This window comes from Dysidea avara, chromosome 2, assembly GCF_963678975.1.
Source record: "Dysidea avara chromosome 2, odDysAvar1.4, whole genome shotgun sequence".
Classification (NCBI taxonomy): domain Eukaryota; kingdom Metazoa; phylum Porifera; class Demospongiae; order Dictyoceratida; family Dysideidae; genus Dysidea; species Dysidea avara.
In genome coordinates this window covers 32,236,370-32,254,665 of record NC_089273.1, presented here as the reverse complement: position 1 = coordinate 32,254,665, position 18,296 = coordinate 32,236,370, and the positions used below count along the sequence as shown (strand labels likewise).

At 36.2% G+C, this 18,296-nt stretch overlaps 1 protein-coding gene across 1 annotated transcript in view; it reads left to right on the top strand.

The window, feature by feature from the left end:
* LOC136244390 (cell adhesion molecule DSCAML1-like) overlaps nt 1–18,296 on the top strand; it is a 108,150-nt gene that overhangs the window by 88,491 nt on the left and 1,363 nt on the right. Inside the window, exons 9-10 of the mRNA XM_066035966.1 lie at nt 11,126–11,240; nt 15,766–15,790. Coding sequence (XP_065892038.1) covers nt 11,126–11,240; nt 15,766–15,784 — 134 coding nt within the window. The 3' untranslated portion in view covers nt 15,785–15,790. The remainder of the gene's footprint in view (nt 1–11,125; nt 11,241–15,765; nt 15,791–18,296) is intronic.

Here is an 18,296-nt window from a genome sequence, read left to right as displayed (position 1 = left end):
TCCGTGGCTTTAAGTCTGATTCTTCTACACCATTGATGAGCCTTTCTAAGATGATTACTCCATCTGTACAACGATTTTCAATGCATTACCCCAAGCGGTTTATCTGGTAGGCGTGGCAAGCAGTCGTTTTTTTATTAGCTGATCTCGATTTCGTAATTGTTACACACTGTTGGTTTTTTTGTTGTATCTTCCTGGTTTTTAGCTCAATTTCTTTCAAACCACAAAAGGTTTGAGGTTCAATAGTTAATCTATTCACCCACCGATTTTCAGCTTCTTCCCATACGCGGTTTACCCTGTAGGCGTGACAACATATTGGTGTTATTTTTCGTGAATAATCGCTCATAACTCTTTGCCTGTTTATTGTATTCCAGCCAAAGTTATTACCGAGATGCGCATTTGTGTGCCAAATTTGAAGGCAATCGGATATGGCGTTCGAGTTTTATAGCAGTTTTTGTAAGTGTGCGACAAGAAAAAGAAAAATAAGAAGAAAAAAAAAACGAAGAAACTGAGCCAATTTTTGAAGTCGCATATCTCGGGAACGCGAGAAGCGATTTCGCTCAAATTTGGAATGTGGAGTGCTGCAGTTGGAGGGCATGTCCACAACAAAACTCGTCTTGTTTCATCAAGGAAGCACAGAGCTACGGAGGTGCGAAAATTGCGTTTTCTTTCTTCCTGTCAATATACTCACGGGTGTTACGCGCCGGCTTCTTGGGCCGCACGACACACTACCGTGTGTCTTGATTTTGGACCAGATTTGAGGTAGCCCAACTTCCATACACACAAAAACCAAACTCACATTATTCACAAAAATGGATTGTTCTGCTAATACACTATCATATTCCATCTATAATTTCTTCAGAACTGGTGAGTCTGGTTTCTGCAGCAGCTTTTATCATATCCTGTGAAAGCTAGAATGTAAGTATATGCAGTGGTAGATACAGGAGCTGCAGTGGCTTCACCTTTTTAAAAACAAGGTGCACACCCGAAATCAGTCTACAGAGTGGGCACAGCTACATAGTTTGTAGACCAGCAGCCCAGTACGTAAATTAAATTCTCTAATGACTTAATTAGGGGTTGGAAGGTGGTATCTTCCTACATAATAAGCACCTCGTTTTAATATATCAACTGATTACTGCTACCTCTAAATCTATTACTAAAAGCTTTGTAATAATGATAGGCATCCCAGCCCAATTTTTAAATTTTGGACATTTTATATGATCAATAGATACAGTATTGGTTGTTGATCTCAGAACTATATACTGCAGTTTATTGGGTTGGAATTGGTTACTTTGGCATGCACAGTGTTTGAAAATTGAAAAATGGTACATTTAACAATCCTTTGGAGTAACTCAGGCAGTTTTCAAATCACCAGTAAGATGATGTTGATGTACTAATACCTTTTAAAAAGGGTAAGTATTGGCATGTCTCTTTCAGCAAACAGCTGGGATCTTATCAGAACCATAGGCTTTATGGCTCTGTAACTTAGCCATGCATTCCACAGTGATGTCTTCTGTGATGATAGTATCATATGGGGATACCCTTAGGTCTGGTAAAGTAGAGATATTCTCCTCAGTAAAGGTACATAAAATTATTAATTTTATTGATAGTGTTAGTCTTTTCTTGTGAGTCACCTAATCCTGATTCTGATAGAGGTTATACGAATTTATGGTCTTATCAAAAGACATGATCAAGTAACTATTCCACCACTAGAAGTCAATGGGTCAACAATATTGAACATATTATGTTATGTGCTATTGTTAACACTCTGACTGCGCAAGTTTTTTTGGAAGCACATAACTCTTTCCAATCCGCAAGTATACGTAAGTCACTCCTTCTAGCCTATTTGTGTAAGTGCTGTTTCTTTCTTAAGAGACACTGGGGTTGCCTAGGGTTGGTTAGATTTGTTTAAAGTTAGTGGGTACAAGTTGTAAAACTGTTCATCATACACATCAGGGCATCAGTGTAAAAGTGAAAAGTGGTAAGGCTCAATTCCCAAGGAAGCTAGTTTAGGGGGTCTGTGGCATACTCCCCAGGAAAATTTTTAAAATTTCACACTTTGAATTCCATTTTGGAGGCAATTTTGTGCTGTATTAGCTACTGCATGCTAACTGCTTGGCAAGTAAAAACTGGACAAACTGACCAAAGAGCACCTCCATAGTACTGTTAAAATCTTAAACAATTTAGATAACAAACATCTCCAAATAGCTACAAAAAGAAATAAAGCCAATACTAAATATAACAGTAACGAGTCTCCAGAACACAAAGTTACATGAATAGACTACCCAATTTCACAATCACAATCAGGTAGACTTGAGTGGTCTGGTTTTGCTGGCTACTTTTTCCAAGCCCAGTGGCAATCCATACATGTGATGTGCGGCCTTAATGGAGCTATGGTCAGCCTGAGGATGGCTGTATGTGACTGTACAGCTCTGTGGTGTAGGCTTGAGCCTATTATGCTCAAAACGTTACCTATTATTCTTTCCAGAATTTCCCAAAATTTTCATGTATTATTCTTTTTAAATTCTTGTGTCTAGCCTATTATTCCAAAATAATTCTCATTTAGTTTCTGTAGCTAGTCCTGATCTGAATGCTCTATTAGAGTATTTGAGCGTTCTATTAGAGTATATTGATCCTTTAAGGCTTTCAGCTCCTTTTCAGCCAGCACTCGTATACTTACATCAGCTATATATCACTCTTAGTAGCTTACCTCTTTCTTCTAGCAAATCAAGAATAGACATGCCCTTTAATTCCACTGATTATTCCTGTGGACATCCAATAATTCTAAAATTATGCCTTTAGTCATCCAATTATTCTGGAATTATTCTCACGAAATTGGTGACCTATTATTCCGAAAATTATGCCGGTATAATAGGCACAAGCCTACTGTGGTGTTGAATAAATGCCTCTGCTGTGAATTTCCTTTCATTTTAGCCAGTTTTGAGACCTGAATGGCCCATAACTTGACCTAATTCATCCCCACACCTTCCTTTTCAATTTTTGAACAGCCTCTTGCTCTCCTTCCAGGCCCCCACCTCCCTCCGCTTTTGGAGCTTGCCTGATACAGTCAACCACAGTTTAAAAGCTATCTAAAATGGTGAAAAACTTAGTGTTGGATACTTGCACACTGGATGCTCTGGAAGGTAAGGAATTGGTATAGAATGTGTGAAAATTTGGTACACATAGCTTCAAGTATTGGCGACGGTGACCAGATTTGACAACACCAGGTTTCCACACGCATACAGATTTGTGACTTTAAAGGACTTTAACTCAATGTAGGAGTAAGCTATCACTTTCACACTTTGCCCTGCTATTGCACAATGCAATGAAAACATTTTGTGAAAATTGTAGATCAAAAGAATACTGAGTGGTAAAGTTACAAGCAGTTAAAATCAACAAATTGGATGTGTGTGGAAGCCTGGTTTTGTCAAATCCAGTCACAAATACTTAAAGCCAGCATTTCTTGATACTTTAAATTGATGATAAGACCGGTTTTCCCAGACTGGGTCGCAATTATTTTTAGAAGTGTCTATATAATTTGAAGGAAGTAGACATGAAGCTGTTCTGGGTGAAGGACAGGATAGATAAGTGTTGTTGCATTTAATACTAAGTATTGCATGTTCACTACTTTTAGTTTTGGCTTCATCAAGTTTTATATTTCACCTGGCCAAGCCCTAAAGTTGTGAGGCTCTGGACTCACTGGTCACACTACCTACTCTGACACCCTTGATACACATTGTCCTAAAGGCATCCCATAAGTTCTGTATCAAAGTGTCAATAGTGTTATCAAGAAAGGTATCACCAAATTCAATTACTAATTGATTGATCGATACAAAATCTGTTGGTTTTTTTCCACAAAATATAGTTTCCTTTTAATAGATAGTACACACATTCAATGGAAATGGTAGATGCATATTCAACATACACACCCTTGTGATCACTTATTCCAGGAATAACTTTAATGTCAGAGATTAGAGCAGGAAAATTTGTAAGGAAGATATCAGTATGTGATCATTCCTGATTGGTTGTAAATTCATATAAATTAAGCCATGATTTGTGCAGTGTAAGTAGGTTGAGAAATGTGTTACATAGTGTCAGTGAGTAATTGGCACCACTAATAGTGTTGTTGGTCCAGTTTATGTTACATAGATTTAAGTCACCAGCAAACCGTATAGTGGAATTATGATTATTCATGATGTGATCAATAGAGTCGGTAAAATTTTCCAAGGTCATTGGATGGTGGACAGTAGATGATGACCAGAAGGTAGAAGTAAACCCTAGAATTCTAAAATTTTTTATATAAAGATTATGTAAGAACATGTACTAGAACAATTAGTTATGCATAAATATATTGTGGGTAGGGCTTCATAGTGCAGATACACTCACTGGAATGTTACATTTCTACTATCCTCAGCTTAAAATTCTGCCACAATGATAAAACATATACTACTATCATTGTTTTAGTAAATAGCCACAGGTCTGTGTAATGGTGCATCGTTGTGCTGTGAAGCCAGTTGGTTTGAAGAATTAGACTCTTTCCTGACCACTGTGGTAGGAAGTCTAGCCATCACTGGAGATCCAGTTTTGCATCAACAATCAGCAGTATATGATGGTGAAGCTTGTGCTCAAGTCTATGAGTCTATGCAAGAAGCTTCCACTGGTGGGCAGTACTTTGCAGCAGAATGAAAGTTTGCCTATAAGCGATAGTAACACCCATTTTGTAAAGATCCTATGTATTAGAAAAAGCAATATATTTCTTTAAAATACAATACACTTATGCTTTAAAAAGCATAATAAGTGTATTATATTGTTTTTTAATACATAGGATCTTTCGTAATGCCTGTGGCTATTCACTAAAACAATGGTAGTAGTATATGTTTTATCATTTTGGCAGACTTTTAAGCTGAGGATAGTAGAAATGTAACATTCCAGTGAGTGTATCTGCACTGAGAAGCCCTACCCACAATATATATATATGCATTACTAATTGTTCTAGTACATGTTCTTACATAATCTTTATATAAAACAAGTTTCAAAATTTTAGCATTCTAAAATTTAGATGTAGCTGCCACTTGATTGTCCAAGAATAGATGTTATCAAGATCTTGCTGCAATAACAAACAGTCAGCAGGAGTTTTTATTTCTATATACAATGCAATGTCATCTGCAAATAGTTTTAAAGCGGAGTGGCTTACGGCATTCTGCAAATCATCTATATATGATATGAACAGAAGGGGGCCAAGAACAGAGCCTTGTGGCACTCCTGATGTAACAGGAATAGGTACCATTGATAATCACTAATTGGTATCAGCAAGTTAGAAAGGTCACAAATCCACTGCAATAACTGGCCAGTGACAGCTAAACAATGAAGTTTAAGAAACGATGCTCATGAGGTACTGTGTCAAAAGCTTTAGCAAAGTCCAAAAAGACACAATGAGTGGTGCTACAGCGATCTAAATATGAAGTCCAGTCATGTATAACAGACAACAACAGGATAACAGTAGAATGGTTAGCATGAAATCCAAATTGATTATTACTGATATGCCCTGACTTTTCTAAAGCAATTGCCGCTAATAACTTTCTCCATTACTTTCACTACGATGGATGTCAAGCTGATAGGTTTGTAGTTATTTACTAGACAACGCTCACCTTTCTTGTATATTGGAATGATATTGGCTGTTGTCCAGTCTTTGGGGAGAGTTCCAGATGACATTGACTGATTAAAGAATTGACTTAGCAAGCCACTGATAAATTCTGCAGAAAGTTCCAGTAACTTTGGAGTGATATGATCAGGACCACATGCTTTACTGGTGTCAAGGTTGGTTGACTCATAGTAGATGTCTTCAGGTGTAAAAGTCACTGACTGGATGATAGAGGATAAGAATATTAAGGAAATCTGTGATGCCTCTAAATTGTAAGTATTCTCATCAGTAAAAACAGAATAAAAATATTTGTTAAACATATCAGCTTTAGCGTATTTTCTGAATGAAGAGGTAGTAGATTTGCACAGTAATGCTTCACTGAATTGACCCAACTCCAGAACTTCTTGATGGTAGGAGCAGACTGAGAAAAGTCAATGGCTTTCTTCTTAGTTTCACATCTTGTCACAGTATGTACCAAGTTGCTAATGGTGCAATACGTCAATCTGTTAGCAGCTGTAGGATGTTTACACATAACTTTATATAACTTGCTTTTTTGTGTATCATATTTAACTAAACCAGTGTTTGAGTTTTCTGGGTTTCCACTTAACTTTTGGAATAGTTGAGTCAATGTCACACAGAAAGAAATCTTTCCACATAGACCAGAACAATTAAATTTCACCATCATGATCAATAACATTCCAAGGAATTATAGAGAACACAAAATTTAAGTGGGTTAAATCAACATCACTATAGTTGTACAAAAACCGTGTATTATTTGCTAATGAAGAAAACACTGCAGACACTGAAAAAGAAACAGCATTATGGTTGGTATCAGGTAAACTATCACAAGGACTGATGAAGGAAACATGATCTGGATGTGTAGTTAATGCTATATCTAATATGTGATCTTTGCAAGTATTAAATGAAACTAATTGAGAAAGAAAACAGTCAGATATGATCTCACAGAACATGCTTACATCAGGTGTGCAAGGTGAAGGAGAGACAGTAGTCCAATCAATGTTTGGCAGGTTGAAATCACCACAAAGAATAACAGGTACATCAAGACTCACAGTAGGGAGTTGTGAGGCCAAGAAGCACAAAGTGCGCACCCACAATAATAATAAACATGCGACCACTACTGTGAGTCATTTACATGAGGGATCGATTATGCAATCTTTTAAAATCTGCATGGCAAAATTTCAGCCTTGCTAAAAGATTCCGCCTTGAAACCAGGGGCATGTAACCTTTGTATAATGAGTAACTACCACATGAAAAGTCAGGCGAGTTGTTGGAGTAGTTTGTTCCATCGCCCACCCATTTACAATGCATTACTTAAATTATTTATTCAAATTTGAATCGTTCTTTTTTTCATTTTCTTCGTCATCACATCCCATTGGAGCGATTTTCTTTCAACCATGAAGTCGTATTGTAAAAAGGCTGCGGCTATCAGGGACTTTTTACACAATGTATTTGTACATTTAATTTTGCTAAAAGTTGTTCGTTAGTTTATGAGATCGCTTTTGTGCTCTTTGAAGATTCAAACTTGCCGCCATGACGTCGAGGTGTGAGTTGCCCGTCTCAATTCCCAAACCCAAATAGTGTGGTAGTGGGCAAGGTCTTTAGCTATAGCAAGCTGGCTGATTTGATAGACATAGAGCTGTCAACTCTTGGTTTAATTGTGAGTCCAGTCACTGATTTGTTTTAAATTCGCCACGGTATGCCTCCACTGACTCGTTATAGCATGACTCTGGCCCATGCAGGGCCATACATAGCTGTTTCATACCCACTGTAGTGATATAGTTGAAGTAACTTACTGCTACATTACCCGTGCATGTCTTTAATCCCTCCCCAGCCCTTCAGTTCCTGTGAAACTTCAGTGCCTGTGATACTTCAGCATCAGCACATCAACTTTCAGCACTTAACCCACAATTATAGAAACTCTTTAATGATAGCATGAATATACTGTAATAGTAAACATTTACATTATGATGATCCCATAAAATTCATAAAATTCATAAAATTACTACCATAGCACAAGAAGCCAGATACACTAGTGTTTAGCTATGAAGTACCACCAAGATTTCATAATATACGTAGTAGTGGGGTCTTGGTACCACATATTAATTTTTCTTCACCATTTGCATGACTTGTCCATTGACCATAAACTCACCCACCAACAGTCACAACATCAGTATCCACCCTGCATATACAGAAAGGGATACAGTATGGTAAGGCACAGTTAACTAAAATCATGTAATCATAAAGTCACACTAACATGTCAACAAACACTTAATTCCACTATTATGATTATTGTTAAAGTGAGAATCCCACATAGCCATTCCCAAGGTGTATTCAGCATACTGCAGCAGTTGATTACCAATTTTGGAATATATTACTTGGCTTGTTTTGTGGTTCTCACCTACATTGTTGACTTAACAATTTTTGTTGTTAGGAGACATATAAACTAGGAGGGACTAATGGTTATAGCATAATGGTAAACAAGTTACACAACAGCAAAGGAAATTTTAATAAACTAGCAGTGATTGGATATTTGATAGATAAAAGTAGAAGACAATTTGTAGTTTTTCCAGTCCTGATTGTTTGAGAATAAGCTATAATTACATGAAAATAACAAGGAGAAAACATCCTGACCGCCTGGTAGACTCCTGTAAGCATTCAAGCATAAATCGGATGGCTGCAGGTTCGAGGCTACCTAGGTCCAGTCATGGATTTTTTCTCCTTCCAGCAACTTTTCAAACACACCTTATGTAACTAATGTCTTTGTATCTAATGTCTTTGTCTTTTGTGCATTCATTTTCTATGTGATAATGTGAAGCATATAGAAAATAAATGCACAAAAGTGCCTATACTGTAAATGCTTTCTTGGCCAGATTTTGATATCATGTCTTATGGTTACTCCATGAACATGTACTTGTGTATTCTTGGCCTCGCCTTTTTACAGCTGGGCTGTTTTTGGCATAATAACAGCACATAATAGTGAGGTACGAAGCTCTTCTAAATAACTCACAGATTACAGAGAGGTTATAGACTACTCCAAGCAATATTATGGTTGAAGCCTTAGTTGGTAATTCTATCCACAATAGTTCAGAATTAGCTTCTAGATCATGATGACAGAAAGAGTTGAAACAATCACGAACTAAGACTATTACACCACCACCATGTTGATTATGATCACAACAAAACACTGAGTATCCAGGTGGTGTAACATGAGAATCACATCTAGGAAAGTTTCAGTTACTGCAATAATATCAAAACCACATGCACAAATGTATGCTAGGAAATCAAATCTCTTGGACATTACACTTCTGGCATTTAAGCATACACAGGACAACACTCCAGTGTTAGCATGTGGCTAGCACTTTGAGAAAGCTTACTAGTTGCACAGTTGTAACAAAACCAAACACCATCACATTAATTATTTACCACACTCTTGTAATCAGCAGATGACAACCCTTGATCGCACGATACATGAATCCATTTGTCACAGCAGTCACAACAAACAGCTTCATCAATGTCAATTACTGGTTCACAACAAAATCCACAAGCATAGATCTCTGGCCCAGAATTACAGTGCACATCTCCAGATAAATGTAAAAGCACTGTTACAGTGCCAGAAATAAGAATTCATCATTGACTGGTCAAATGTCCTAGCAAGATAAAATTTGGTAGGCCATTTCCAGATTTGATTGGTCATCTTGTATCCTGGAAATAGCAAGTGATATGTAGCTGACGTGTTTCAGAGGAAAGGATATACAGTATTGGACACAGCATGAGCAATCCTTCACAGGTCACCAGCACATGGAACACCTAGAAACACTTCTGACTCCATCACATACATTTTAGGAGCCCATTTTCATATGGACTCCTATTAAATTGTGTTAATCAAAAATGTGTGCATTAGCTAACTACTCTAATGTGTATGACTAGCTACCTTACAGCATGATGACTATGACAAAGCACATGTGCTAGAAATAATTACCAGGTTAAACACCATGGCTTTGGTAATAGGCACACCTCATCTAAGAGACGTACTCCAGTACATAGATTAAGCATACTAACCACCACATAATAATGATTCGGCTACAGCAACAACCACTACCATCCTTTAAGTTATCCATGTCGAGCAAGCTTACCCTTGGTCATGAGTTATCGTGCGATATTGCTGGTTTCCACTGTTTTACTTCAAGAATAATTGCTAAATTCTACTGTTTTACTTCAAGATTAATCGTTAGGTATATCCATGTCAGTAAGGGCGCTGGCCAATCTGCCTCAACCGGATCCTGCCAAAAACTAGACACAAGTTACTTTAAATCCATTTGCTCAGTAGACTCGAATATCCTGAAATGTAGATAGTCTAAAATCCTTCCACTCTTCCGAAGTCTTCACAAAACAACTTAAGTTTAAATCCACCAATGTGTGCACCAAAATATTAGAATAAGTCTCATGTGATTACATGGTAACATCCTATGAGTCGCATCATCACTGGGATGTTGAGCAGCTGTGAGGTACCCTATAAACTTGATGTGACATCCCCCAGTAACATCTGTTATAGCTTTATTGATTTATAATTGAGCTTTTACCAACTGTGTCTTGCTGCTTGTTGGACGTTTGACTGAACAAGCCTCCAAATAGTCAGTCAAAACATGATTTTGCTTGGAAAATGGCCGATGGCCGACTGTTATTTCTGGCACTGCTGTTACTGCTTGTAACTAGTTCGATCTCCAAATAATACGTGCCACACGTGGACTAAAAAACAACTTCCATAAGCTCTGAGCAGTAGGACATCATTCACACAAGTTTCTGCCAAGTCAACTACATAGTAAGGGCGATCCACTAGAATTCTTGACAATATTACAGCAGTGACAAGATACAGCAAAAATGCGCACGACGACATCATGTGATTTTTTTCAGCAAAGATGAATGGGACACAAAGGAGGACACTGATAAGTCTATTAAGAATGCTTTGTACGTACTGTGGTATGCCAAAAGGCACCTCTTGGGCTGAAGCGACGCCGAACAGTGAAAAAACAAGACCGTAGCCTTATCCGTTATTGAGTTATGCTTGTCTGAAGGCATCAGTCAGTTACTTACTCAGACAGTCAGTAGATAATTCCATTAAATAAATATTTTTTAAGTCCGTTGTAACTTGTTTAAAGCATTTTAGGTCAATCTGAAAGCATGTTTGGGCTTAGTTTTACTTAACCAATACTGCCTCATCATCGTCAGGGGAATTTAGGCTGTTTTTGGATGATGTTATTTCGTGGGATACACCTACTCCTTTTTGGTCCCTACTATACAGCACTACTGTCATACTGTATGATAGTACTGTCATACTGTATGATACAGTTACTATCATACTGTATGATACAGTTACTATCATACTGTATGATACAGTTACTATCATACTGTATGATTAACCATTTTGTGGCTAGTATATAATTGTTATGTTGCTATCTTTTTGTACAGATGAACGGAATCCCAGTCGTCAAACTGGAAATATTTTTACTAACCCGGCTCAGCCAAATACAACTCCTCCAGGGTATAATGAGAGCCAAGACTATCGCGCAAAAAACTTATTAAGGTATGCAGATGATTGTATTATTTTGTTTTAATTGCTTATTTAAAAATCTTGTTAATACAGTGGAACCTCAATTATCCGAACCCCTTGGGACCAGGGGTGGTCCATAAGTCTGAAAAGTCTGTATCTCTGAAACTGTATAGAAATAGCCTTAAGGGCGCTCTGTACAGTCCACTTATATGGCTTCACATAAATTTGATTTGCTCTATAACTTACAAATGGTTTTAGCAAATGTTCTGTACTTTTTTTACTGGATATAAGCTAGCTAACACTAGTACACAGTTTAGTACAAACCCAACTGCTAAATTTGTTTTAGAACATGACTTACAGTTTTTCCCTTTATACTAGAACTAGTCCTACAGTTTACGCACAAGAGCCTTGATACTTGTATGATACACTATGCTAAACAGCACAAACCATTGTGCGTTTATATTTTTGTCTTTTAGCTTCTCAATCATCACATATTTATCTTTCGGGTTGACGCTCCCAGAAATCCTTTTCTTTACTTCCATGTTATTCATCATCTGAACTTGTTATTCAAAAATGGCAAACGTTCTTCTTTGGCAAAATTACTAAAGTAGCTTGTGTGAAAATTTCATGTCCATTGGATTTAAAATGATGGAGTAGTTCTAATTTAAGTGAGAGGGTGTAGAATAGCAAGATGCATGGGTTTGTTGCTATGGGATACCTAATTTATGGGTACTAAAATGTGTTAACATGTCACAGACTAATTAAGTGACCATAATATTTCTTTTAATGCAAAACAGACTATGTCTTGGGAAGCCTTGTACGAACTGTACAGAGCACCCTTAAAATAGTATAAAGATCATTTTTAAAAATTTCAGTATTATAAACTACCCTAATAGGGCAGTCACTACTCTAAGAAAGCAGTCATTTCCGTATTTTGGTTAACCAAGAATCTTCTTGAACTATGATAGTGGGTTCATAATAGTCGATGCCTAATAGAACAGTCAGCAAAAGATCACCTTAGAAGGCAAAATTGGGAGATCATTCACTCTATGAACTAAGATAAATGGTGGTACTACTATTAGTAAGTAATCTAGGCAAAATTTGGGGACACACAAAGTTATGAATTTGCCTGAATTGTTGACCTGCCAACTTTCAACTTTTAATTACCATCTTTCAACTACCAGTACTTGAATTTACAAAAAGATTGAGATACTCTTAGACTAGTAGAACAGTCATCACAATAGCTACTAACAGAACAGCCATTATGATACTGTAGTAAAGCATTCAGTACAGAATTTAGCCACTGTCCTAGTTAACACTGCTTGGTGTAAGCCATTACATCTACGTTTGTAGTCAACTAATAATAATTAAGTGCTAAGACCACACCTCTTCACAGTCTATTTAGTTAGACACAATTACCTTAGTATACCTCTTATTGGTTTATTATAATAGCATGGTTAAAATGACTAAAATAAAGAACAGTGATCATGTCTCTTGGTAGGGTGAGAGGGTACCTAGAGGTGCTATAATAAACGTAAGTGCACAAAATTTAGGAATTTTCAGCTATAGTATGTTCACGTTGATCTGAATCCTCAAAAACATTTAATAACTCATGGATGCAATTACACATGATCTTGAAATTTGGCTCATTTGAAGTACTGCTTGACTCACTAAAAGTATTTCAAAATCTTTTTGTTCAAATGTTTGGCATAGTATTTACAGCCAATCAAAATTTTCACAATACATTTCCTACGGGGAATCCATATAAGTGCAGTGTCCATTACAGCCCTTCCCAAACTTGTAATGGAGCCAAACTATACGTGTCTGTTGTTGACACCTTTGCTGTTGCCAATAATCATCTGGTTGGCTGAAATGTTAACTCTATTGAGAATAAATACAATTTTAATTTTTAACTGTTTTTCAGGATTCAGCTCAACGTGAACATACTATAGAGTAGAGATCAAAGTATATCAATAAAAAGTACTAAATCACAGTAAAACAATAAGAAATGTTATATCCCTACTGTACTTAAGATACCACAGTAATGTGTAGTAGGGATATAACACTTCTTATTGTTTTACTGTGAATTAATCTCATGCACTACTCCAGCTTGTTTCAGTACTTTTTATCAATGTGCTATGGTCCCTACTGTAGTTGAAAATTCGAACTTTTTGTGTACTCACTTGTTAACTTCTTTTGTAAATAATTATTATTACTGGTTAACCCATGCATACCGCATCTAAAATGGCACCACACGCCCAAGCTATATCAATTATTGTCTGAAAAGTGAAGTATCTATTACACTTCGTTGTCAGCTACGTTCAACTGGTTACACATCATTACGAATCAAAAACTGTTTGAAAAGCACCACTGCAATAAAAATAGCCACAATGAAAAATACAGACAATTTCCGTTTTGAAGGGAAGCCATCATGTGCTACCATCAAATCGACACTTTTTGCTGTAAGCAAACATGAATGGGGCACAAAAGAGGATACTGGTAAAGCCATGAATAATGCATTGTACACACTGCAGTATGCCAAAAATAGGGACCAGTCTATTTTGCTTTTTTTTTCACCTATTTTTCTTTCCAGCAATTCTTTTATTTTTCACCTATTATGCTCCATATTTTGCTCAAGAAATATAAATTTTGCTCAGTACTGATCTTTGTTAATTGAATATTTCCAATTGCAAAGCTACAGTTTCGCCTTAAAGTGACTGTTCTATTAGAGTATCTCAATCAGCAATTACTTCTAACATGTAAAGCAAGAAGCTAGCTGATATTGATTAACATGTGTGACTGTTTTATTAGGGTATCTCGATTGTCACTTGTTGTTCCTGTAACAATTAGCTATGCATTGTCGATATTTTAGCGCGTCTGACTGTTCTATTAGAGTATCTCGATCTTTTGTGCAATTTTTATGTCCACTTCACAAAAATTGTACCTATTATGCCAGCATTTTGCTCATTGCTTTTACCTACCCATTTTGCCAAAAATTTTGCTGACGAAATCGACGGGTCCCTAGCCAAAAAGGTATCTCTCAGGCTGAAGTGACATTGAACAGTGAAAAAATCAAGCCTGTAGCCTTAGCTGTTATGGAGTTACTCTTGTCTGAAGGCATCAGTCAGTCAGTTGAAAGTTTTGTTAAATATTTTTTATTAAAAATCTGTAGCAACTTGTTGAGTGTTTCAGATTGATCTGAAAGCTTGTTTGGGCCTAACCAATTCTGCCTCATCATTGTCTGGGAAAATTGAGGCTGGTTTTTGGGTGATGCTATTTTGTGGTCCCTACTATACACATTAAAAATATTACACTAATTTATTTTTGCTATAGCTCCAGGCTGTTCTATTATACAGTACAATTGTACTAGTACAATTGTACTGTATGATAGAACAATTGTACTAGTACAATTGTACTGTTTGATAGAACAGCCTGGAGCTATAGCAAAAATAAATCAGTGTAATGTTTTTAATGAAGTAGGGATGATAAAAAGTAGTGAATCAAGGGTATTACAGCACAGATCAAAAGGAAAATCTTTTATTCCAATGTAGGATTTTCACACAGAGCTATGCTGTAATATTTACTACTTATTATTGCTTTGGTTTCTACTTCATTAAAATAGTAGTAGTATAAGATGTATCATAATAATAAAAGTACTGAACCAAGAGAGGTCACTTTAATTACATACAAGCTAGTTTATTGCTAATATACTGTATAGGGTAAAGTGGAGATAGGAGTTGCACTTCATGTTACGGCTTTTGTTGTTTACAGGGACCTGATTATTATGCTGGCATGATTATGAGCAGCGTAATAGGATATATTGATCTTTTTCTGCAATGTATATGTAGTTTGAGAAGCAAGAATTTATAATATTGCATAAGTATTTTGCCTATTATGTTCAATGCTTTCAGGCACCTACTCCAATAGAACAGTGGGTAACTCTAATAGAAAAATCAGGTAACTCACTGTTCTTTTACAGTATGTCAATCTTTTCTGTGAAATGCAATTTGGCAAGCAAGGATTATAGTTTGTGCTTTAGTCACTTATTATTTAACCATAAAGTACAAACTTATTAGCAAACCATGAGAGCTGAGGCATAAATATTGAGCATAATTTGAGCATAATTTGAGCATAATGGGTAAAAGTTTTGAGCAGTGCAACATAGCACAAAAAGTAAAATAAAAGGCATAATTGATGGGTCCCTATACTTGCTTAAGTTTTAGAGGTGCCAAATTTATGAAATTGTGAACTAATGGTAAGGCTTATATAATTACTATATATATATATATATATATAATATATATATTATGCAAATGTGTATATTTATAGCATTACAGTTCTGGGTATAATAGTACTACAAACTCTTACACCTTATTTATAGGAAACTATAGCTAGTAGGGATCACTACATATTAGTAAACAATAAATTTTATAATTTATGCCTTTGCTTTAGAACAGATTGAAATTTGCTTAGTATTTCCCTCATGATATTATGTACTCCTATTTAAAAGTTTGTTTATTAAATAATTTTTTTAATAATCAATTTATTTTTTTCACAGTGACCAAGATCCGTGTTAAGGAAGGGTAAGCATAAGCTGTAATATAATGTATCTTAAACTTATTAATATACATGTATAAATGGTAATGGGGAACGCAGTGATGAAGAGTTGTAAAACAAAAGATATGGACACTATCACACCAGAGACATAGCCAGAACCTGGGCTTCCCAAAATTGTACAGTATAATAAGCATCAAGATCAAGATACTCTAATAGAACAGTCATCCTAATATAGCAGTCAGGGACAAGATCAGGCTAATGTGAGCAGTAGTGGCTAACTGTTAAAAGTAGCCTCATACTCAATTTCAGAAAGTTTAAATTTTACAATTCCTAGGTGGTATGTAGTTGGATGAAAATCATAAAATTCAAGATTGAGATATCCTAATAGAGCAGTCACCCTAATAGAACAATCAACATAATACATACTACTAAAATTACTCTCAAATTTAATTTCAGGGCTAATATTCTGGGGAACCATATTCCCTGACCCCCTAGGTTGGCATGCTTTACATGCTAGTGTGCTTCACACACTAACATATGTCTTTCCTCTATTGACTTTCTATAATTTGACCAAACTTCACAAAACAAGGCTTCCACACACATCCAATTCTCTGACTTCAACCAACTGTAACTTGACTACTCAGAAAGCTATTACTCTAGAATTTTTAAATAATTCTTTCATAGCATAGTGAAATAACAGGTCAAAATTTGAACTGATGGCATACTCCTACATTGGGTTAAGGTCCTTCAATGTCGTAAAACTGGATGTGTGTGGAAGCCTTGTTTGGCAAATTCAGTCACAAATGTATAGCCAGGCCCTGCCATCACCAAAAGTCTGGCTATGTCCCTGTATCACACTATAGCCATGTGAGAAATCCCTATAATGGCATGTTATCATAAGTTGTTCAATGCCAAAAAATATATGTACCTAAGTTTTGATACCAGTGCTTGAAATAAGCAGGCAGGAATGTTAGGACATACTGTAGCTACTGTCCAAACAATATAATATTATGTGACCAAACTTTGGAAAACCGTTAATATATGTACAATAGTACTTTTGTACATTTAAAAACTATGGGTAAAAAATGCAAGCTCCAGAAAAAAATTATGCAAGTTTTCATTGCTTCATTGGTGGGAAAATTAAGCCTCCAATCGATAAATCCTAGGCATCATCGTGTATGCCTGTTCATAAGGAGTATACAAACCTTTGTTTCATGTCTATACATGAAAGAATTTCAAAGTTACAGACATTTGTTTACGTTGCAGTGATGAAAGAATTTATCGACAATCGTTTTTCAATTAACTTTCCTTCCTTATCGAACACAGAAGCATGCCTGGGGGTAAAACTATACCTTGGTGGATGCAAAAATTCATGGTGAACACAATGAGCCAAGGTCCAATTTCGTGCACCATTGTATCAGTAAGTTATGATGGTTTAAGTAAGCGCCTGCAGATTCTTTTCTAGATAGCTGCTGTACATATCAATTTATTTTCTCATCCGGTTGTCCAGTGCTGTATTTCCAACACTGCTTAACTTATGAAGCTGAAACTTAGCTAGTCCATTCCTCTGTCCCTGTAGAACAAAAAGAACAAATAAAATGCATTTTGAAAATTGTGTGGATATCGACGGTTTCTAAAATTAGGTCACATATTTGATCAGAGATTTGTAAAAGCTTGTCCAAACATTTTTTTTTTGCCTTCAAACACTGCCAAGTCCGATATGCATTTTGTTTGGTGGGTGAATTTTCATGATTGGACATTATGTCCAACAGAATGGAACATGCAAACTCGGACAAACACCAGAAAATGTCAGTCATCCAACCATCATTTCAGACACTTTGATACCATTGTGTTATTCTTTCTCTGCCCTATAATTATGATTAATTGGAATCCAACATAATTTTTAAAGTACAACATATTGTTTGCTGTTGTGTTATGTACTTATGTTATAGCTACAATATTTTACATAACAGTTAGACATCAAAACACAGGGTTCTACGGAATTTACAAACCCAAAAGGCCCTGTGTTGTGGCACATGATGAAGTGAGGGTACTACTACAGGGCCTGAGGGTTTTTAAATTCTGTAGTACCCTGTGTTTTGATGTCCAACTAATTTAGACCACAGCTCATTGTTATACCTTCACTACTACTTGTTGTGCCTTAACAGCTGCTCGTGACATGAGAAATGTAGCATTGACAAGCCCAATACACCTCCCTGTAACTTGTAGTGCATGTTATGGTACCTTGCTATCCAGTTAAATACCCATGCATTTCCAATATTACAGGCATATAATTGCCATGTTTTGTATTACCCCAGAGACAGGGATCTATGTACTGAGACATGAACAAGAGATCTATAGGATTTAGATACTAGTGTTGTTCCAATATCAGCTAGTGATTACAGTTCTAGTTCAAGTTTTGGAACAATAATCTTTAAAATTACAGTTCTAGTTCTGGAACCATAACCTTTAGGATTACAATTCTAGTTCCAGTTCAGGAGCTATGACATTTATAACAACACTTATTTTAAT